General features: G+C 42.7%; 1 protein-coding gene across 1 annotated transcript; it reads right to left on the bottom strand.

The window, feature by feature from the left end:
- Positions 1 to 17,144: 17,144 nt before the first annotated feature.
- On the bottom strand, positions 17,145 to 23,991 carry adra2b (adrenoceptor alpha 2B). The gene has a single exon (XM_064936978.1). The coding sequence runs from the start codon at positions 22,657 to 22,659 to the stop codon at positions 21,052 to 21,054; it is 1,608 nt and encodes a 535-aa protein (XP_064793050.1). The 5' UTR covers positions 22,660 to 23,991; the 3' UTR covers positions 17,145 to 21,051.
- Positions 23,992 to 24,609: the final 618 nt, after the last annotated feature.

Raw genomic sequence — 24,609 nt, 5'->3', positions numbered from 1 at the left:
CCAGGTGGTAGGCGTTCCGCAGGTCCAACTTGGAGAAAATGGTGGCCCTCTGAAGCAGTTTGAGGGCCCGAGGCGATGCGTGGTAGCGGGTCTTAATCGTGATGTCATTGAGGCCCCGGTAGTTGATGCATGGGCGCAAGGTTTTGTCCTTCTTCTCCACAAAGAAGAACCCTGCGCCGGTGGGGAAGTCAGAAGTACGGATACACCCTGCAGCGAGGGAGTACTCAATGTAGGTCTCCATAGCCTTGGTCTCTGGACCCAACAGACAGTACCCCGGGGTGGTGTGGTGCCTGGGAGAATGTCGATCTCGCAGTCATAGGAGGAAGTCAAGTGGCCCGGGCCTTACTGAAAACCTCTCAGAGGACCTGGTGCTCTGCGGGAATGGTGGAGAGATCTGGGGCAACTTCCAAGTCCACAGGATGACGTCCCGGGATGGGCTACGCTGACTTCAGGCAATGGGCGTGGCAGAACTGGCTCAAGTCCATGCCGGCACCAGCAGTCCAGTCAATGAGGAGATTGTGTCACTGGAACCAAGAAAATCCCAATACCACAGGAACCTGAGGAGACTTAATTAGCATGAATTGGATAGCATCGCTGTGGTTCTCTTACACCTGTAGGTTGATGGGAGTGGTATTGTGGTGACCCGGCCTATAGAGCACCCGTCCAGAACTCTAACGTCCATAGGAATTGAGAGGGGTTGAGTGGAGATGCCCAGCTCGGACACCAGGGTAGTGTCCATAAAACTCTCATCGGCTCCAGAGTCGATGAGTACCCGGAGAGATTTTGATTGGTTCCCCCACAGCAGGATGGCATGGAGAGGGCTGCAAGTAAGGGGAGAGGAAAAGTTATTTGTATGGCCCACCAGAGTACACACCCCTACCGGTGAGCCTAGTCTTTTAGTGTGCAGGAGGACACGAAATTACCAGTAGTCCCACAATACAGGCACCTCTTCATGTGAAGCCTGTGTAAAGGTTCGAGTGGAGACAGGATAGCTCTGCCGAGTTGCATTGGCTCTGGAAGAGGTGAATCGGCAGACTTCGGAGACTCTCAGAGAAGCTCGGGTTCTCTCGGCAAAGGATGTCTCGGAGGCGAGGTGGAATCCTTGGGCAGGCGAGTGGAATCGGACCTTCTCTCCTTCCTACTTTCCCATAGCCGCACATCGATCCGGATGGTCAAGGCGACGAGCGAGTCGAGATCCGTTTGGTAGTTCCCTGGCTGCTAGCTCATCCTTAACTTCCTCCGATAATCCGTGCAGGAACGTGTAGAACAGCAATTCCGGGTTCCAGGCACTCTCAGCTGCCAACACTGCCAACGAAGCTGGAGTAACTTCCGGGCAGCTTCTCTCCGAGACAATGGAGAATCGAAAACCCACTTCACCTCTGCCACAAACTCCTCCAGACTGGAGCATATGGCCGACTGTTGTTCCCACACTGCCGTAGCTCGGACATCAGCGTGATGAGGTACTCTGTCTTTGAGCAGTCCGAGGGGAAGGAAGAGGGCTGCAGCTCGAAGATGAGAACACTGAGCGAGAATCGCCCGACATGTTCCCGACTCTCCAGCAAAGCGTTCCGGGGTAAGTAAGCGGGGTTCTTGGGAAACCTGGGTGGCCAGGGGGCTAACAGATGGGTTACTGAGGGGCTGGGAGCTTACCGTCGTGGTAGGCTGCCTGACAGACAACCCGCTGGAATTGTTCCAGCAATGTGTTCAACCGGTCATGGCGCGGTCATGGCGTTCGGCCTAGGTCTGGAACCCCCGCATAAGACCACAAAGAAACTCTGTGTGCCTTCCAATGGTGGCTCCTTGCGGAGCTGGTCCGAGTCTGCTGGGTCCGTCATGGCCAGTTCGTACTATCATGGCTCAGGAGAAGACCCAGATGCAGACTGTTCGAGGTAACAAAAGTTTATTACAAAAATAGGGGGCAGGCAAACGACAGGTCAAGGGCAGGTCAGTAATCCATAGCAGAGTCCGAAAGGTACAAAACGGCAGGCAAGCTCAGGGTCAGGGCAGGCAGAGGTCAGTAATCCAGGGCAGTGTCACAAGGTACAGAATGGCAGGCAGAATGGTCAAAACTGGGAAAACTAGAAAACAGGGTCTAGAGACAAACAGGAGTACGGGGATAACCGCTGGTAGGCAGACAAATGAAGAACACATGTATAAATACACTGGGGATAATGGGGAAGATGGGCAACACCTACAGGTGGGTGGAGACAAGCACAAGTCAGGTGAAACAGATCAGGGTGTGACATGTATATTCTGAGAACATTATAACCACGTTCTAAATAAATTATTCTTGACAGTAAGGGAATATTCTCCTAACTTTAACACCAAAACATGCATGTTCTAAGAAGGTTTTTACTATTATAGATAGAATGTTCCCCTAACTAACGGAAAACTGGAAACTCAATCAGGGATGTAGTGAAGGGTAAGCGTTTACGCACTTTTTATTAGTGAAATAGTGTTTAAAATAGTATTTTTATTTAGTGAATTATTGTTTACCCACATATTATTGAGTTCCCAGCATTGATCAATGGTCAGAATGCTAATATTATTAATCTGACTTCTAATTGCGCCTACTTCTCTGTGAACAAGAGGACTCATGATTTAGCTATGCTCAATATTTTTTCCTGCTCCCCCGTATTTGCCTTATTAACAGCACATTCCTTCACCACTCTGTCCAACGACAACGGCATGCTGCAATGCAGGAGGAGGTAGAGGACATACAGAGAGAGGAAGCAAGGAGATCCCATGAAATGTAAAGGCAGTCCCCTGACAGAATCTGTAATCTTATCAAACAAAATAACTTGTAACTTTTCAAATGGGTATAGAATACAACATTTTAGAGTAAACTAATGGCCTTTTACACAGGTGCACTTTAGCAGTTTACAATACAGAAAACTGTATTGCAGTGCAGTTCAAATGCGATACTAAGAAAATTAATGTGATTAAAAATATTGTTTCAGTATAAACATCTCCAAAGCCTATTTTTTCTGGACTTTTCTAGTGTCCAGTCCAAACTGTTTTGGGAGGGATGCCCTGATGTGCATTTTGTGTAATTTTTAACTACAGAAAATGGCTAACCGGGCTATCTGCATTGTGTCCCACCAACCGCCAACCACTCTTTTTATGCTACTGCTACTCTCTGTTCATCATATATGCATAGTCACTTTAACCATACCTACATGTACATACTACCTCAATAAGCCTGACTAACTGGTGTCTGTATTTTGCTTTGCTGCTCTTATTTTCAAATGTCTTTTTACTGTTATTTTATTTCTTTACTTACCTGCACACACACACACACACACACACACACACTTGTTTTTTTCCACACTATTGGTTAGAGCCTGTAAGTAAGTATTTCACTGTAAGGTCTGCTACACCTGTTGTATCCGGCGCACGTGACAAATAAACTTTGATTTAATTTGATTTGACATTAGGCTTTAATATAATAATAAATCCCATTTAGCAGACACTTTTGTCCAAAGCGACTTACAAGTCGGCTGGGGCCACTACTTTTACATATGGGTGGCCCCAGCGGGAATCGAACCCACGACGCTTGGCGTTGCAAGCGCCATGCTCTACCGACTGAGCCACACAGGACCCGTAGACTGGCATGAAAATGCAATCAAACAATACAGTTCTAAAAATGTCATGTATTTTTATCTTTATTTAACTAGGCAAGTCAGCTAAGAACAAATTCTTATTTTCAATGACGGCCTAGGAACAGTGGGTTAACTGCCTGTTCAGGGGCAGAATGACAGATTTGTACCTTGTCAGCTCCGGGATTTCAACTTGCAACCTTTCGGTTACTAGTCCAACGCTCTAACAACTAGGCTACCACTAGGCTACCCTGCCGGTTTATCTCTATGGCTGTTCTTCTTATCTCAATTGACCACTGGAGTTTATAGTTTACCCACCTTTTATACATCACCGCACTCAATCATTATGGGAACATTACGGTTAACATTACAAAAACGTTCTCTCTCCCTAGAATTGTTAGCTGGGTATACCACTTAGAATGCAGTGATGTTTTGGACATGCTAGAATGGATATCGGAAAGTAGCCCTTCTTTTAAACAGTTTGAATGGCCCAATCACAGACACAAGAGGAATAGATTAGTGTTTGTTTTGTGAATGCATTCATTTGATTGTACATTATGTCAGAAATAGATTTCTTTGATGCTGTCTTCAGCTGACTACTTCATTTGAGTAGAGCCCAATATCTTTTCTAGTATTGCTTTCTGGGAAACATACAAAACAATTTAGCTCAATAACAGTAAACATGTCATAGGATTTGGGTAAAAAAACAAAAACAAGCTTTCAGAAAAATCCATCAATTACATAACGCAGGATAATCAAATAATGATAGAAGACACTTGGCAGATGCTGAAGAAAACACTACGTGTCGAAACGTTGGTTATGTCTACCCAACTTTCTTTCTTTTTGTACAGTTTTCTCTCCATTAGTCAGCACCTATCCAATCATTTTGGGGTGTGTCAGCTCATGCTTCTTGCATACACTGGTATACTGCACAGTGTGTGATGCATGTGTGTATGCCTGAATTGAACACACGATCTTGGCGTAGCTCTTACTATCTCAGCCATACAGGACCAGATATGATAGTAACTATATCAACCAAGATTTTGTTTTATAAATGTCACACTTCTAATTCAATAGAGGGTCCAATATTTTTTTTGTTTTATACAAACATACTTCCAGCTGAAATACAAACATGGCGTCTGTTGTGATGAGTCCATATTTATAAATACATGTCTGACCTGATAAAAAATAATCTGATTCCACAGCGAGTCAGAGTCCACATACACACACATACACATACACACACACACACACTCCCTGTACTCTGGGAACTCCCTAAATGTTCTACCGTCATATGGGAGAAAACATCTATTATTGACCACAGGGCTCTTTTGCATATTCACAGCCACCAAATACAGCTCCAAGTTATACCAATCTAAGTGCATTTTTAAGAGCTTCTCCTGTGCCTTTGTATACTTTTTAGCCAGTAGTTTTAAAAGTAGTGCTCACAAGCCAAAAGTGGTCCACGAAAATTGTGTACGACACCACTTTATGTGAAGATATCATACACCCAAGACATGTTAATCTCTCACCATTACAATAACAGGGGAGGTTAGCATTTTGGGAGGTAATGATATTTGTGCATCTAACTTTCTCACTCATCACGAGTATCTAACTTTCTCACTTATTCACGATTCATTCAGGATTATCCATAATCATGGTAGCATCCACATTAATGTAGAAGTGTTTAGAAACATATTCTATTCTTATTTACAATAAAAGTGACTCCAAAATGACACAATCAATTATTTACCATTCATTTCTATTTGGACACAAAATGATCTGAAACACAACCGAAACAAACAGCAAATGCATCCAACAAATTAAGTCACAAGCTTGATGTAGTCATTGCGTGCTATGAATTTGGGACCGAATATGTAACTAATTAGTACATTAATACACATATAAGTGAATTTGTCCCAATACATTCGGTCCCCTAAAATGGGGGGAATATGTACAAAACGTTTTGGAGTTTCTAAGCAGTTCACCCGATATGCATGAAAATACCTTCAAATAAAAGCTGACAGTCTGCACTTTAACCTCATAGTCATTGTTTGATTTGCTTCCCTCTCCCAATAATTACGGAGGGCACTGTATAGGTAGGGTTAAAGTGACTAGGCAAAAGGATCGATAATAGACAGTATAGTGTCAAAAAGAGTTAGTGCAAAAGTGTCAATGGAGATTGTCTGGGTAGTATTTGTTTAACTATTTAGCAGTCTTATGGATTGTGGATAGAAGCTGTTTGGTCCCAGCCTTTTGGTCCCAGACTTAGCGCTCCGGTACCATTTGCTGTGTGGTAGCAGAGAGAACAGTACATGGCTGGAATCTTTGATAATTTTCAGGGCTTTCCTCTGAAAATGCCTGGTATAGAGGTCCTGGATGGCAGGAAGTTCGACCCCAGTGATGTACAGGGTCGTACGCACTAACCTCTGTGTCTTGTGTTAGCTGTCAATCACATGGCGAGGGGTGGAAGCTCATTGGTTGAACTCTAATTACTAGGAGCTGGCCCATGTGGGAGAAAATGTAGGAAAAATGGCACAGCACAGCTTCCAGAAAAACAATTACATTTAACATTTACATTTAAGTCATTTAGCAGACGCTCTTATCCAGAGCGACTTACAAACAATCAGGGATTTCGTACCAAATTCATGTAAGACAGTAATTCTGCTCATAGATTATGCATGTTTGAACTACACATTGACACATCCAACACATAGTGGGCAAAGTTCCAGAGCATATCTTTAAGGTCTCTATCTTAACCTGGGAACAGCCTCTCAGGATGTTTTCCAAACCCAAATGAAAACTGGAAGAAAATTGGAAATGGAACATCTCAGAGCACACCTTCCAAATATATACAGTGCCAGTCAAACGTTTGGACACACCTACTCAAGGGTTTTTCTTTATTTTTAGTACTTTCTACATTGTAGAATAATAGTGAAGACATGTGGAATCATGTAGTAACCAAAAAAGTGTTGCTGAGCACTTGTTGGCTGCTTTCCCTCACTCGGCGGTCCAACTCATCCCAAACCATCTCAATTGGCTTGAGGTCGGGTCATTGTGGAGGCCAGGTCATCTGATGCAGCACTCCATCACTCTCCTTCTTGGTCAAACAGCCCTTACACAGCCTGGAGGTGTGTTGAGTCATTGTCCTGTGGAAAAACAAATGATAGTCATACTAAACGCAAATCAGATGGGATGGGGTATCGCTGCAGAATGCTGTGGTAGCCACACTGGTTAAGTGTGCCTTGAATTCTAAATAAATTACCAACCCTGTCACCAGCAAAGCACCCCCATGCTTCACTGTGGGACCACACATGCAGAGATTTTTTATTTTATCTTTATTTAACTAGGCAAGTCAGTTCTTATTTACAATGACGGCCTACCGTGGCCAAACCCAAATCCAGACAACGCTGGGCCACACTATGGACTCTCAATCACAGCTGGTTGTGATACAGCCTGGAATCACACCAGAGTCTGTAGTGACACCTCTAGCACTGAGATGCAATGCCTTAGACCGCTGCCGCCATTCAGAAGCCCACTTGGGAGATCATCTGTACACCTAATCTGCGTCTCACAAAGACAAGGCGGTTGGAACCAAGAATCTAAAATTTGGACTCATCAGACCAAAGAACAGATTTCCACCAGTCTAATGTCCATTGTTTGTGTTTCTTGGCCCAAGCAATTCTCTTCTTCTTATTGGTCTCCTTTAGTAGTGGTTTCTTTGCAGCAATTCGACCATGAAGGCCTGATTCACACAGTCTCCTCTGAACAGTTAATGTTGTGATGTGTCTGTTACTTGAACTCGGTGAACCATTTATTGGGGCTGCAATCTGAGGTGCAGTTAACTGTAATGAACTTATCCTCTGTCGCAGAGGTAACCCTGGGTCTTCCTTTCCTGTGGCTGTCCTCATGAGAGCCAGTTTCATCATAGTGCTTGATGGTTTTTGCGACTGCACTTGAAAAAACTTCTGAAATTTTCCCAAATTGACTGATCTTCATGTCTTAAAGTAATGATGGACTGTTGTTTTTCTTTGCTTATTTGAGCTGTTCTTGCCATAATATAGACTTGGTCTTTTACCAAAGAGTGCTATCTTCTGGATACCACCCCATACCTTGTCACAACACAACTGATTGGCTCAAATGCATTTAGAAGGACAGAAATTCCACAAATTAACTTTTAACAGGGCACACCTGTTAATTTAAAAGCTTTCCAGGTGACTACCTCATGAAGCTGGTTGAGAGAATGCCAAGAGTGTGCAAAGCTGTCATCAAGGCAAAGGTTGGCTACTTTGAAGAATCTCCAATATAAGATATATTTTGATTTGTTTAACACTTTTTTGGTTACTACATGATTCCATAAGTGTTGTTTCATAGTTTTGATACCTTTACTATTATTCTACAATGTAGAAAATATTGTTTTTTTAAATAAAGAAAACCCCTGGAATGAGTAGGTGTGTCCAAACATTTGACTGGTACTAGATATACTGTATATATTTAAAAGCCTTGTCTCATTCTAATGGAATTCATGCTGTAGGCTAACCCGTTTCCAATAGGCTATCTTAAGTCAAAAATCAATGAAAGATGGTAGCTGTGTTGTTACCCCACTTAACCTTTTCATTGTGGAAATTATCCCATTATTTTGAGTAAATCAAGGAGAAAAATAACAATATTTTTGTCAAATGCAAACTCTGCAAAGGCAGCATTGATCTCTTCATCCAGAAACACCACATCAAACCTGAAAAATCATTTGGCTATTGTGCACAAATGCACAAATCTGGTAGCCAAAGTTCCAGAAATGCATGAAAGGGAAATCTATACACATTATGATAATTAACAAAGATGCCTAAATAATATTTCCAAGTGTTCAAACAAAATTTCCATTTCAAAAAATGAAATGTCTGATAAATGCAATAATGACATTAACATTGTTAAGAATGTGAGAGTAGGGTGACTCCCGTAGTAAGTTTCAAACCCATGCCACCAACACCAATGATGAACGCCCTTACCACTGTCCCATTAAGAGATATCTCTAGGGCATGTGCTTATGACCCAGTATTCGGCCCTGTCCAGAAGAAACCCTAAAGTAAATCTCAGATGTGTTAAAATTCAACCAAGGAAATATTTTATTGGTCATAATGATTCAGGAGTATCATGAAAACAGGTTAACATGCTCCACCAACATTAGACAACTATACTGACTATACCTTCAATGGCTGAAATAAGTTTAACAAATCAATGATGCGAGAATATTGTAATTTTCCTAAATCCTTCTTTGTGGAACCTGGCCACACGACTGGACAGTACTCAATGTGCAATAAAATTAGGGACTGTACGACCTGCCTTGTTGTTAGCGTAAATACTTAAGGCTAGGGACAATACCGCCCCCTTTTGATGAATTGCGTGCCCATAGTAAACTGAAAAACAATCTGTCCAAAATTGCTAATATATGCATATAATAATAATTATTGGATAGAAAACACTCTAAAGCTTCTAAACCCGTTTGGATTATGTCTGTAAGTATAGCAGAACTCACAGGGCAGCCAATCTCCCAAACTAGTTTTGGAAACCTGAAAGTTGGGGCAACTTTGACGTAATCGCCCCCACCCTTCCCAACCAGCTATGGATCTGGAAACACTTTCTATGTCTTCCACTAGATGTCCTCATTCAGTAGAGCGTTTAATTGTGCAAATCCCGCAAGCTTTGACCCTTTGGGAGGCAAAAGAGTGGGTGTCGTGAGAAAATACATGCGCGTTAGGGCGCGAATTGGACACAGACCTTCCTCTGTTCCAGCTTGCCTGAGAAGAATTGCTTTTGTCCGGTTGAATCGCCAATTGTTTTGTACGTTTATAACATCCTAAAGCTTGATTCTGCACTTAGTTTGACCAGTCTAGTCGACATATAATATGTAATTTTGAAGTTTTGATGCGCAACTGTTCGGGACCAGAAGTCATTTTGGATGCATTTCAGCTGAAAGTGGTAGCAGATGCTAATACAAAGACACACGAACTGAAACAAAACGATGTATTGGGTATGTATGACTCCTTCCACTACATTCTGATCGAAGACCATCAAAGGTAAGGGAATATTTATGTTGTAATTTTGTATTTCTGTTGACTCCAACATAGCGTAGAAATATTGCTTACGTTTGTGCGGCGCCTCAGATTATTGCATAGTGAACGATTTCTGTAACGTTAAAAATAAATGTGACACAGCGGTTGCATTAAGAAGCAGTGCATCTTTCTAACTATATCTAGAACATGTATATTTAGTCAAAGTTTATGATGTGTATTTCTGTTATCTGGCGGAGCTATCTATAATTTCTCTGGACATTTTTGAGGATTTTCTGAACATGGCATCAATGGAAATGGAGATTTATGGATATAACGTGTTCACGCTACACATTCCCCAAGGGCACCCCCCCACCCCCCACCCCCTCAACTCAAAAAGTGGCGCACAGAATGCAAAAATATTCTTAGAAATATTTAACCTCCACACATTAACAAGTCCAATAGCTCAAATGAAAGATAAACACCTTGTTCACAGACGATATGTAGCCATTTTGTCGAACAAAAGATGCAATCACAAACGCAGGATAAAAAGAAAAATAATTCACTAACCTTTTGAAAATCTTCATCAGATGACAGTAATAGGACATGTTACACAGTACATTTATGTTCTTTTCAAAAATAAGCAAATCAAATCAAATCAAATTTTATTTGTCACATACACATGGTTAGCAGATGTTAATGCGAGTGTAGCGAAATGCTTGTGCTTCTAGTTCCGACAATGCAGTAATAACCAACAAGTAATCTAACTAACAATTCCTAATCTACTGTTTTATACACAGTGTAAGGGGATAAAGAATATGTACATAAGGATATATGAATGAGTGATGGTACAGAGCAGCATAGGCAAGATACAGTAGATGGTATCGAGTACAGTATATACATGTGAGATGAGTGTCAGGATTTGGCCAGGGTTGTTCCGGGTTTTTGTCAGTAGATGTCCCCATTGTGCTTTTTGTCCCTGTGTTTTTCCCTTGATCCCCATTATTGTTTGCACCTGTGTCTCGTTTCCCCTGATTGTATTTAAACCCTTTGTTTCCCTCAGTTCTGTGCTCTGTGTTTGTATGTTAGCACCCTGCCCTAGTGTTCTGTGTGCTCTTGTCGATTCCGGGTGACGTTCTTGTGGTATTCTGTTTTTTGTTTTTGTTTATTTTTGGTGAGTTTCTTTTGAGTTCTTTTGTGTTTTACCTACCACATTTTGGATTTGCCATTTTTGTATTTTAGGATTTTTTCTTTATTAAATACATCGTCTTAAGTACTGCTGTGTCTGCCTCATCTTCTGGGTTCTGCTGTCTATTCGTGGCTCAGTTGGTTAAGTGACTGTTTCTCACTCCGGAGACCCAGGTTCGAAACCGGGTCCTGACAATGAGTATGTAAACAAAGTGGCATAGTTAAAGTGGCTAGTGATACATGTATTACATAAGGATGCAGTCGATGATATAGAGTACAGTATATAGGTATGCATATGAGATGAATAATGTAGGGTAAGTAACATTATATAAGGTAGCATTGTTTAAAGTGGCTAGTGATATATTTACAACATTTCCCATCAATTCCCATTATTAAAGTGGCTGGAGTTGAGTCAGTGTCAGTGTGTAGGCAGCAGCCACTCAATGTTAGTGGTGGCTGTTTAACAGTCTGATGGCCTTGAGATAGAAGCTGTTTTTCAGTCTCTCGGTCCCAGCTTTGATGCACCTGTACTGACCTCGCCTTCTGGATGATAGCGGGGTGAACAGGCAGTGGCTCGGGTGGTTGATGTCCTTGATGATCTTTATGGCCTTCCTGTAACATCGGGTGGTGTAGGTGTCCTGGAGGGCAGGTAGTTTGCCCCCGATGATGCGTTGTGCAGACCTCACTACCCTCTGGAGAGCCTTACGGTTGAGGGCGGAGCAGTTGCCGTACCAGGCGGTGATACAGCCCACCAGGATGCTCTTGATTGTGCCTCTGTAGAAGTTTGTGAGTGCTTTTGGTGACAAGCCGAATTTCTTCAGCCTCCTGAGGTTGAAGAGGCGCTGCTGCGCCTTCTTCACGATGCTGTCTGTGTGAGTGGACCAATTCAGTTTGTCTGTGATGTGTATGCCGAGGAACTTAAAACTTGCTACTCTCTCCACTACTGTTCCATCGATATGGATAGGGGGGTGTTCCCTCTGCTGTTTCCTGAAGTCCACAATCATCTCCTTAGTTTTGTTGACGTTGAGTGTGAGGTTATTTTCCTGACACCACATATGCCATTTATATCCATAAATCTCCGTTTACATTGACACCATGTTCAGAAAATGCAAAAAATTATAGATAACTCCGCCAGATAACGCCAGATAACAGCAATACACATCATAAACTTTGACTAAATATACATGTTCTACATATAGTTAGAAAGATACGCTGCTTCTTAATGCAATCGCTTTGTCACATTTATTTTTAACGTTACAGAAATCGTTAGCTATTCAATAATCTGAGATGGCGCTCAGACGTAGGCAATATTTCTCCGCTATGTTGGAGTCAACAGAAACACAAAATTACAACATAAATATTCCCTTACCTTTGATGGTCTTCGATCAGAATGTAGTGGAAGAAGTCATATTTACCCAAAACAGCGTTTGGTTTCAAGTCGTGTGTCTTTGTGTTAGCAAATGCGACAAATTCCAGCTGAAATGCATCCAAAATTACTTCTGGTCTCGAGGGGTTGCGCATCAAAACTTCAAAATTACATATTATATGTCGACTAAACTGGTCAAACTAAGTGCAGAATCAAGCTTTAGGATGTTATTAACGTACAAAACAATTGGTGATTCGCCCGGAGAAAAGCAACTCCTCTCAGACAATCTGGAACGAAGGAATGACTGTGTACAATTCGCGCCAGAACGCGCATCTATTTTCTCACGACACCCAGTATTTAGCCTGCCAAAGGGTCAAAGCTTGCGGGATTTGCTCAATTACATGCTCTACTGATAGAAGACATCTCGCGGAAGACATAGAAACTGATCCCAGATCCATAGCTGGTTGGGAAGGGTGGGGGCGATGACGTCAAAGTTGGCCCAACTTTCCTGATGAGAAAAATAGTTTGGGAGATTGGCTGCCCTGTGAGTTCTGCTATACATACAGACATAATTCAAAAGGTTTTAGAAGCTTTAGAGTGTTTTCTAGTCAATAATTATTATTATATGCATATATTAGCAATTTTGGACAGATTTTTTTCCAGTTTACTATGGGTGCGTAATTCATCCAAAGGGGGCAGTATTGTCCCGAGCCTTAACAGGTTATATAAATTGCATATTATTGAAAAAAAACATAAATGTACTGTGTAACATGTCCTATTACTGTCATCTGATGAATATTTTGAAAAGGTTAGTGAATTATTTTTCTTTTAATCCTGCGTTTGTGATTGCATCTTTTGTTCGAAAAAATGGCTGCATATCGTCTGTGTCTTTGTGGTGGTTTGACATAAATATGTGCTATGTTTTCACCGTAAAACATTTTAGAAATCTGACTCGCTGGGTAGATAACAAGGTGTTTATCTTTCATTTGAGCTATTGGACTTGTTAATGTGTGGAGGTTAAATATTTCTAAGAATATTTTTGCATTCTGTGCGCCACCGTTTGAGTTGAGCGGGGGGGGGTGGTACCCCTTGGGGAACCTGTACCGTTAACAAGTTTTAACAAGGCAGAGTAGCACTTTATTGTGGACAGACCTCTCTCCATCTTAGCTACTGTTGCATCAATACGTTTTGACCATGACAGTTTACAATCCATGGTACTCCAAGAAGTTTAGTCTCCTCAACTTGCTCAATTTCCACATTAGTCATTACAAGACTTAGGTGAGGTTTAGGATTTAGTGAATGATGTGTCACAAATGCAATGCTTCTTTCTTGCAACCCATTCTGAAACTGACTGCATGTCTTTGTTAAGTGTTGCAGTGGTTTCACTTACTGTGGAAGCTGATGTGTATTGAGTTGAGATATCAGCATACATAGACAGGCTTTACTCAGTGCCAGTGGCAGGTCATTAGTAAGGTATGGAGTTATTTTCGGCTCATGCATTCTCATTTCGACGCCAAACCCATCACGTGTGTGCGTGGCCAAGGAGCTCTATTTTAATGTCATCTGAACAAAGCACGAGTTACAATACAAGTGCCAATGCTGTTTAGAAAACTCCAGGCAATTTCATCTGCTGAATTAAATTAAAATAGAGCTCTTTGCCATGCAATGAGAATGCATGCTGTTGACCCTTGTTAAGGTCAACAGCATAATGAACTTTCCCTTGCACCAGGATATTTTAGCCAAAAACCTGGTTGCCTCTGCCAGGAGGCTAAAACTTGGCCACAAGTGGGATCTTCTAGCAAGACAATAACCTCAAGCACACAAATTATGATTTCTTTGTGGCTACAGAATCAACATTTTGCAATGGCCATATCAGTCTCTGCACTTAAAAACCATTGAACCTGTGGTTTGAATTGAAGATGGCAGTCCATATGTTCAGATGAAGGATATTAAGGATCTTTAAGAATGCTGTACGGAGAAATGGTCTAAGATCCCATCCAATGTGTTCTCGAACTCATAAAGTCTTTATGGATGAGTCTTTATTGAAGACTCATCTCTTCTGTAGGTCCTATGATTGAGTGTAGTCTGGCCCAGGAGTGTGAAGGTGAATGGAAAGGCACTGGAGCAACGAACCGCCCTTGCTGTCTCCGCCTGGCCGGTTCCCCTCTCTCCACTGGGATTCTCTGCCTCCAAACCTATTACAGGGGCTGAGTCAATGGCTTACTGGTGCTCTTCCATGCCGTCCCTAGGAGGGGTGCGTCACTTGAGTGGGTTGAGTCACCAACGTGATCTTCCTGTCCTGGTTGGCGCCCCCCCTTGGCTTGTGCCGTAGCGGAGATCTTTGTGGGCTATACTCGGCCTTGTCTCAGGATGGTAAGATGGTGGTTGAAGATATCCTTCTAGTGGTGTGGGCTGTGCTTTGGCAAAGTGGGTGGGGTCATATCCTGCCTGTTTGGTCCTGTCCGGGGGTATCATCGGACGGGGCCACAGTGTATCCCGACCCCTCCTGTCTCAGGCCTCCAGTATTTATGTTGCAGTAGTTTATGTGTTGGGGGGCTAGGATCAGTCTGTTATATCTGCAGTATCTGGTGTCCTGTGTGAATTTAAGTATGCTCTCTCTAATTTTCTAATTATCTCTCTCTCTCTCTAATTCTCTCTCTCTAATTCTCTCTCTCTCTCAGGACCTGAGTCCTAGGACCATGCCTCAGGACTACCTGGCCTCAGGACTACCTGGCCTGATGACTCCTTGCTGTCCCCAGTCCACCTGGCTGTGCTGCTGCTCCAGTTTCAACTGTTCTGCCTGCGGCTATGGAACCCTGACCTGTTCACCGGATGTGCTACCTGTCCCCGACCTGCTGTTTTCGACTCTCTAGAGACAGCAGGAGCGGTAGAGATAATCTGAATGATCGGCTATGAAAAGCCAACTGACATTTACTCCTGAGGTGCTGACCTGTTGCACCCTCGACAACCACTGTGATTATTATTATTTGACCCTGCTGGTCATCTAACATCTTGGCCATGCTCTGTTATAATCTCCACCCGGCACAGCCAGAAGAGGACTGGCCACCCTTCATAGCCTGGTTCCTCTCTAGGTTTCTTCCTAGGTTCTGTCCTTTCTAGGGAGTTTTTCCTAGACACCGTGCTTCTACACCTGCATTGCTTGCTGTTTGGGGTTTTAGGCTGGGTTTCTGTACAGCACTTTGTGACATCAGCTGATGTAAGAAGGGCTTTATAAATACATTTGATTGATTGATTGATAAAACATTTTAGAAAATGGCACAGTGCCGTTATTCTCCCAAGGTGAATTATTGAAAGGTTTTGAAAACATATCAATCATTTTGACCCTCACCTATTTGAGAAAAAAAATATTTTCTTGTTAAAAAAAATCTCTTTCTTTGAGCAATTATATTAGTATAAAATAATATAGTTTCCCAATTATTTTGAGCGTACAATATAACTCAGGATTTGAATTGTTTATTTTATGCAGTAATTTTTACTCATCTTTATCAAGGGCTGTCAATAATTTAGGAGCCCACTGTACATCCATATTCCAGTGTCCTCTTCATCTGATAAGTGCTGCTTTGTATTCCAGCAGAGATGGGACACTGGAGAGGTTGTGCTTCCTATGAATATACAGTATAACACTGTGAAATGCACCTCATTCTGAGAGCCTCTTGGCTAGAGCAAGTCATCTGTCCTCCTGCCCCTCTATGTCCTGCTTTATAACCAACTAGATCTCACGATTTTATCAATGACTTCAGATTCTGATGTTAATCCACGTTTTTCAAAATGTCAAATTTCGAAGTTGCTCCGGAAACATCAAATATCAAAGCATTTTTGACACCCTTGGACAAGGTTGACTCCTCCTGCTCACCATCGTTCCATTTCTCCAAACGTCCCATTTCAAAGTTAAGGGTTAAGGTTAGGAATAGGGTAAAAAAATTAAAATAAATCAATTAGTGTCTTCCAAATCATGAGATTATGTCCATCCACCACCCCAATCCACAATGCCCTAGCAAAACCCTAGCCTACTTGATGGTAATAGCGCTCACCGTTGCCCCTAGTGGACGGATTTGAAGGCCTTTCTCAACGACCTCAGGACCTGGACAGACATTCAAATACTGATGCTCCAGATACTCAACTAGTCTAAAGAGTGCCAGTTTTATTGCTTCTTGAATCAGTTTTATTGCTTCTTTAATTCATTTTCAAATAATAAATTAGCCTTTTAAAATGATAAACTTGGATGTGCCATTGGATGACAGGAGTGATTGTTGCTGATAATGGGTCTCTGTATGCCAATGTAGATATTCCATTAAAAATCAGCCATTTTCCAGCTACAATAGTCATTTCCAACATTAACAATGGCTACACTGTATTTCTGATCAATTTGATGTTATTTTATTGGACAACAATGTGCTTTTCTTTCAAAAACAAGGACATTTTAAAGTGACCCCAGCACATTCCTCTCCAATTGAATGCTCCAGAAAATGACTTTACAATGTGTTGAGATAAGTGTCATTTCGAGATGGAGAAATTGACTTTGTGTGTGTGTGTGTGTGACACTCAAGGAAGATTGTTAAACAGTGTGCTGTGCATTTATTCCATGTGGATGATATAGTAACTGGCAGTGCTTGTGCTGCTTTCAGTATGCCTTATACTCAGTTAAAATGAACCACTTTAAAATTACGTCTTCATTCCCGCTCACGTGTGTTGGGGTACACAAGGTTAGAATTGTCCCATAATAAAAAACAAATTATCCCAAATTATAAATCCAATTTTTAACAGTATACTGTGGGCTTTTGGCATCTCCAAAACTTTAAAAGTACAGTAAGATTGATCCAGTTAGGTCTGCTATATTTAGGGCCAGCCCCAAGAGTCCGTGTAATAATCTAACTCACACGTGGTGGTGGGCTAAGCCTATTTACTCATGTTGCCTTTAACGTCATAGCAATACAGTATTACATGATATGAAATGACATCATGCCATGTTGATTTAAACTGCTTTATTTCTAAATGGAGGGGAGAGGGAGGGAGTCCAGGGTCAAACACAGCAGGGGAAGAAGAAGAGTCCAGGCAGGTCACAGAGGAGCAGGGAGAATGATGATTCAATATACATTGAGATTTCATGGCCGCCCTGTTGCCACCAAATGTTCTATGACAATCACATTCTAGAATGCAAGAGAATGTTATTGTCGCAGAACGATTTGTGCCAACACAGGGGCGGTTGTTTGCTGAGCTCCATGGTTATGCAACCACAGACTGTTATAGCGCCATCCATCAGCACAGTAAAGTATCGTACAAACCACCATTTTAACTGTTTAAGAAACAAGTAAAAAATAATACATACAAAAATAAGCTGCAGGAAAATTCAAGGACATTCAAATCCATATGACCAATATTGTAAAGGATTTTCTCAAATCATGACATTTATCTTCTGCATTGACTGAGTTCCGATAGAAATACCCCCAACTCCTGCATACATAGGTCTACTCCTGCATCATGTTCCTCTGCTCACATTAAATAAATCATTCAACATATTCAGATTTTATACAGTGTTTACTCTGTTTTGTTCACATTAGCGTTTGCCTTGCTTGGAGTGCCCACCAGGAAGAAAAAAAAACTATAAATATGAAACGAACAGAAAACAAAAACTGCTCAAAATAAATAAATAATACATATAGCTTATCCAATCACAGCCTTTCGTTAGAGCATGAGTCCCTCTCCTTCTGTGTCAGCTGGTTTCCCATGGCTCTTCTGTCCCTCGGGGGTCACTAAATGGCCATGTTTGAAAGGACAGAGTTCCACAAAATGCAATTTTCACCACAAAATGCAATGTCAGCAACTAACTCTTACCTCACCGTTGATCTTACTCAGATCCTTAACAGTTACCATAACCATAAATGAAGACCAAATAGATCATGTGCTTTCTAAATAGTTCTGGTATACCTCCCTCTTGTCCATTATAGCAGGCCATCTAATGACTAGTGTCCCTCAGGGAGAGCTCTCTGGACAGATTCTCTATCACCACATCTGTTTTCTGTGCTTACCAGTGTGAGGACATCCACAGTACACAATAACAGCCAGATGGTAACACTAGAAGTGGATCATTAGCAAACACACAGTACTCATGCAGGCTCTTATCTCTCTCACACACACACACACACACACACACACACACACACACACACACACACACACACACACACACACACACACACACACACACACACACACACACACACACACACACACACACACACACAGTCTCTAGCACACACACAAGGGTAAGCAGAATTTCCCACAGGAGCGTAAAGGGGTTGTTGCCGACAGCCCTCGTCCCATAGTGTCATAACACAGCATTCACAATTACAGACATAGCCTTTGTGGGGGAGAAAACACAAAGAGCATCTTGACCTGTCAGTCTCTGAGAAATACTGTACATAAAGAGCAACCATAAAGAGTCACAGTACCTCTCAGAAATAAAGGAAAGTGCCAGATAGAAGTCCAGTCAGCCAGTGCAGGCACATTCCCAAATCAATCAATTAATCCATCTTTCAATCATTCATTAATAAAGTATTACATTATCTTATGGGATGAATGTCCTTCCAGAAACAGTTGAGGATATACATGACCTTTCAGTGTTATAATCAATATCAACTCGTTTTTTCAAGACTGATTGAAATGTTTGTGTCAGGCCAGGTAGGTGGCTGAGTTCCTCCTCTCATAAACATCCACTGTTCTGCTCTGTTCTGTTCAATAGGGAGAAGTGTGTTCGGTAATAGCAATGTCCTTTCAGGCTGAAATCAGGTGAATCCACTCAAACAAAGCTAGCCAGTCACTGTCCAGTGTCTTTAATATTAAAAAGAGACTATATTGCAAAAATCTCTTAGTGTCCGAATTTGCTTTCCTTGTCCCAATTTGGGAAAGTATTTATTCTCTTTACAATGCAATATGCTTTAAGCACTTGGAATTGTGCTATATAGATTAAATGTACAGACCCAATCCATGTTGATGTTGATGGAACAAGGTAGACCAGTATGAACATGCATCGTTCTGGATAAGAGCATCTGCTAAATGACTAAAATATAAATGTAAAAAATGTGGAAACAGAGGTCACCCTGTTGTGTAGCGATATTGGGGGAGAGGTAAAGCTGTACCTTAAAAGCTCTCTGTGAGGCACTCTGAATCCCAAATTGCACCCTATTCCCTACATAGTGCACTGCTTTTGACTAGAGCCCTATAGACCCTGGTCAAAAGTTGTGCACTATAAAGGGAATAGTGTGCCATTGGCATTTAGAGAGTGTGTTAAGTGGTTTCTTCTCTTCATCTTCTTTTAGTCCACCTGCACCGACCCAGAGCTGGGCAGGTGGAATCAAATTCCTGATCCTTTTTTTGCATTCACCTATATCCTTTGTTTTTCAGTGCAGATGAAGAAAAACACACAAGTAGAGGAACCAATAATGGACAATTGAGATGCACCCGCTGTCCTCACAGAGCCAGAGGCAAGGTATGTTTGTTTTACAAAGGTGTCTTTCAAAATATAGCCTAAGCCCCACACTACAGCAGTGGTGGGGATCAGCGTTTGAGAGGGAGTTGAACAGTAAAAGCCTTGTTGTTGTATCTCTCATGTGGATAACATCTCTACAGGAACGCATGCTATTCCTGAGGCAGGAAAAAAGTAACTATGCAGACATAAGTTGAGAGACGACTTGGGTCTTGTGTATTCCTCATGGTTCTGCCCTCTGATAGAGGTACTTAAACAGGCTGACAGGTATTTGGGTTAATTCTCAGTCCTCTATCACTCCAAAACATCATCTCCTCACGTTGTTCTGTTTCGTTTTTCAGACGGCTAATTAAAGGATACTGTATTGTTTTAAAGAATGTTGTGTGTAGATCAGGAGTTTTCAGTGAGCAGTGGTGTATAGGGTTGCAAAATTCCAGGAACATTCAATACATTTCCTGGTTTTCCCAGAAATCCAGGCTGGAGGACTCTGGATTTCCTGCTTATTCCCTCCTGATTCTGGGAATCTTCCAACAGGGATTTCAGGAAAACAATGGCATTTATTGAACGTTTAAATAATTTTGCAACCCTAGTGGTGTACTTCTGTACACAAAAGTTTCTCAATTTTAAATTAAACAGATTTCCCAGACAACCTTAAATATGAGTCAGTCAATCAGACTCTGATGAGAGCAGCGCTACACTGTCATTTTACCAACAACAACATGTCCTTAATGTCACGAGTGACTAAAAAGCCAAAATGGCGTTATCTTTCACTCCTCTCTTCCTCCTCTCCATCCACCTTCTGTGCATAATATGTGATGCTCACACCTTAAAACATCCCTCCTACCTTTTAATAAAATACCATGGTCAGATTAGTACACAGTATCATTCTAAAGCCCCCCAGAGTAGAAGTCACTGAACATATATTGCACATACTCTCTCCACACTATGTCCTTGCAATGGGCCATCACAGTTCTCCATGTAACAGCTGGACTTCTGCAGATACGCACCAAGGGACTAAAACAACAAGCCCTTAGAGAGTTTCTTTCTTACACAAGGTCTTTTTAACCCTGTTGCAAGGTGAGCTTTTCTACAGCTATTCTGAGTCCGCCTTCTATTTGGAAAGTCTGCAGCAGTTCACGGTAGAATCGGCAGCCCTTTGTAATGTCATCAATTAGAATCCAAAATCAGTGATTATTTTCAAAAAAGGACAGAGTATATTTGTGCTGTTTTGTAATCCTCAACAGGTTTAGAGGGGAATGAAAAGAAGGGACTGACCTTGCAGGTAATCTGTTTAAGGCCCCTTTACTAAAAGAATGTTGCCATTGGTGTCCTTACAGAGCAACCAGTCTAGAAGAAGGTTCCCTTGGTGTTCTTACAAAGGATCTTCTTGAAGGCCTTCCTAAAGTCCTGGTTGAAGATGGTGTATATGACGGGGTTCAGACAGGAGTTGCAGTAGCCGATCCAGAAGAAGAACTTAAAGAGGGGATCAGGGAGGGCGCAGGTCTCAGGGCAGATGGCCTGCAGTGAGTAGGAGAAGAAGAAAGGGAACCAACAGACGACAAACACTCCGATCACCACGGCCAGGACGAATGTGAAACGCTTCTCTCGGTTCACCATGGCTTTACGACGTGCCGCTCCTGGAGTGGTGTCTGGCTTAGACCTCCTCCCCGCCACCAGCCGGGCCCCCTTAGATGTGGCAATCATGTCCCTGTACTTCTGGATGGTGGCAGGGGAGTGGATGCCAGGTGAACCCGCCATGCTAGGGGTGTTGACTCCCCTCCTCCCCCCTCCCTCGTGCTCCATGTCACTGTCCGAGCTGTTTGAGCTATCCCCATTATTGTTATACTTTTTCCCCTTCTTACCCTTCTTCCCCTTCTTCTCCCCATCTTTGGTTTTGGCCTGGGAAAGTGGGGGAATGGTGGAGGAGGGAGAGGGAGAGACTGAGGAGTGTGAGGGACCCATGGGTGAGGTAGGAGGGGAGATGGTTGTTGGGGTTGGAGCTAAGGATGGATCCGGAGGATGAAGAAGGTTATTGGGGGTGGGAGAAGAGGGGGTCTCATTGGCCTGGTCAGGGGACAGTGATGGAGTAATAGCCAGGGTGGGTGGTCTGATGCTGGAAGTTTTATGGGGAATAGCTGGGGTATTCCCTCCCTCCTCCTTCCCGTTGGCTTGGATCCCCCGAGTGGTTTGACTTGGGGTGGCACAGCCCACCCCATCCTTCCTGGGCTCGCCTGGCGGGTTCTGTGTGCGCTGCTTGGCGATCTGGTAGATCCTCATGTAGACCAGGATCATGATGAGACAAGGGGCGAAGAAGGAGCCGACAGTGGAGTAGAGAATATACCAGCGCTCGTCGTTCAGCTGGCACTGAGGCCCCCTCTCACTACCTTCGCCACCTGGCTCGCTCTTATTCAGCGACAGGAGAGGAGGAAAGGAGATGATGGCTGAGATGAGCCACACCACCACGATGGAGGCTTTGATACGCATGGGTGTGCGCTGGCGGGAGTAGGTAACCCGGCTGATGGACAAGTAACGGTCTAATGAGATGGCGCACAGGTGAGCTATAGAGGAAGTACAGAACAGAACGTCCAGCGCCAGGTAGATCTCACACCACAGAGACTTGAAGTACCAGTAACCCAGCAGTTCATTGGCCAGGGAAAACGGGATGATGAGGGTTGCCACTAAAATGTCCGCAGCTGCTAACGACACTAAAAACAGGTTCTGTGGTCCTCTGAGTGCACGGCTGGTCAGGACTGCGATGATGACAAAGATGTTTCCCACGATGGTAAAGACTATCATGAGGGTGATAGCCGTAGCAAAGAGCGCCGTGGCTTCGGGGGAGTAAGGGGCCAGTTGCAGGGAAGAGACGCTCTGATTGCAGGGAAGAGATGAACCGCTGGTCGAGCTATTAGGGTTGCCCAGCTCCACTGAACATGCACTATCCAAGGGTGTTGCCATGACTAACACGATGGATGGGGTTGATTAAAGTGGTTAATACAATGTTGTAGTAATCAATATGTTTGTTTTATAGTCCTTGAGGATGGCTCAGGTAAAATTATATTTTTTAAAAAGCAGTCCTACAGCTGAGCTTGTTTATGTTGCTGTCAAAGCATTCACTGAAAAGTTTAGGGGGGAAATATTAGCCTATAACTGATCTTTCTACAGCCTATAAAAAGTCATAATTTCGTGTTACGTGTTATCGCAGTTCATTCACCTTCTCCTGCCAATTTCATCATCCAAGTCCATTCTAATCAGTCAAACGCTAAACTATGCCCATGGAGTGCGCCAGTGGTCAATGGTTTTCTATTCGAGTGCGATGAATACAGTAGAGCGCAAATATATTTCCCGTCGATCTGAGCTATGTGGAATACCTACAGTATGAAATTAAACCGCTCAAACAATTAAAAGTAGTCCAGCACACAAAACAGAATGGATTGTAATCTCACAGCTGCTTGATTATTTTGATATTTTAAAGAGGCGGAACGTGATTGCAGGGCGGTTACAGAAATAGCATTTCAATCTAATTTCTGACTATAATACAAGGCGACACAGGCGAGATTGGGAACAGGTTACAACCACCTTTTCCTCAGTAGGATAACCACGTCAGATGTCATTGCGCGCACCTTTTCTCCCTCAAAACCACGCTGTCTCTTGGCAGACGCAAACAGCAAGGCTATCTGAGCATATACAAGCTGTGCATGTAGGCTAATTTAAGAACAAATTATTCTAACAAATATGGTTTGAACAGATGTAGCTCATACAATGGTTGAGCTTCGGCAGACAAACTGGCGTGTTACCAAAATATGTCCTCACATTATTCGAGTAAAGTGTACTTCTTAAATAATAAGTTGTTTCTGAATGGCACTGGGAAGTTAGTATTTATGTTGTAACTTGAGCACGTCCTCAATGTAGCCAAAAAACGTTCTTTAATTTATGAAAACAAAACCGTGTCCAACATAATTCCAAGTTGCGCATTGAGTCCATCACCCAGAGTCGTTGCTTTGCTGTTTCAGTTTCCTCGTGTTTCCCCGTTACTAGAGCTCATATCTCGGTTTGGTAGGAATGTGTGCGAGTGTTTAGTATATCCAAGCGCAGAAGATGCGCAGTCATGCTTTGGCTGGCTCGTGGCCCCTGGTTCGGTGTATTCGCGCAGTGGTACTCCTGAGTGCAGCGCCTCGTTGCCTCTCTCCTCGAGTTTATCAGTTTGTCTCGCAGCAACGCGTGCATCTCCAGGAGTGAGCGTGACCGCGAGCCCTGGTCTAATAACGGGAGCGCCTCTCCTCTCCTCCTCGCGCTTCTCCAACCCGAGTGATGTCAATACGGTCGTCATGAGACCATGCCATCTCTCTCTCTCTTTACCCACTAACACACTGTCCATCGGTACGCCGTTATATCTTTAATGTAAAACACTGTAGTAGAACCCTTCCGCTATGCTTTGGTCAATTAACTCCACAGAATGCATAGGTCTCAGGCTAGAACACACTTATTTATCTTTCTACAAAGACCTACAGTGTGAGTTTCTTAGTCTATAACCACCACCAACATCACCATCATCACCACCAATCAACATCATCACTATTAAAATAAAGGTACAAAATAATAACATTATCATCACCTTCATCAATCATCATCATCATTATAAACATCACCCTCCTGATCATGATTTCATTGTTGGTTCCATAATGGTCTATTGGCTACTCTGCAAGATAAACCCCTATTGTATGCAACCTTATGTTCCCATGAATTAGCCTCTTGACCCTTGCTTGATGAAGACAAAACACTGTTGTTAGTGACATGGATTGATCAAATGCTTATTGTTCAATAGTGAAGAGAGTGGAAGCACATTAAACTGACACACATACAGAAGTGTGCATTGCATGCTTGTCTCATAGACTCGAAGCAACTGTA

Source organism: Oncorhynchus masou, chromosome 25 (assembly GCF_036934945.1).
Source record: "Oncorhynchus masou masou isolate Uvic2021 chromosome 25, UVic_Omas_1.1, whole genome shotgun sequence".
Taxonomy (NCBI): domain Eukaryota; kingdom Metazoa; phylum Chordata; class Actinopteri; order Salmoniformes; family Salmonidae; genus Oncorhynchus; species Oncorhynchus masou.
Note: the sequence above shows the minus strand (reverse complement) of the source record. Positions and strands in the feature narration are given on the sequence as shown.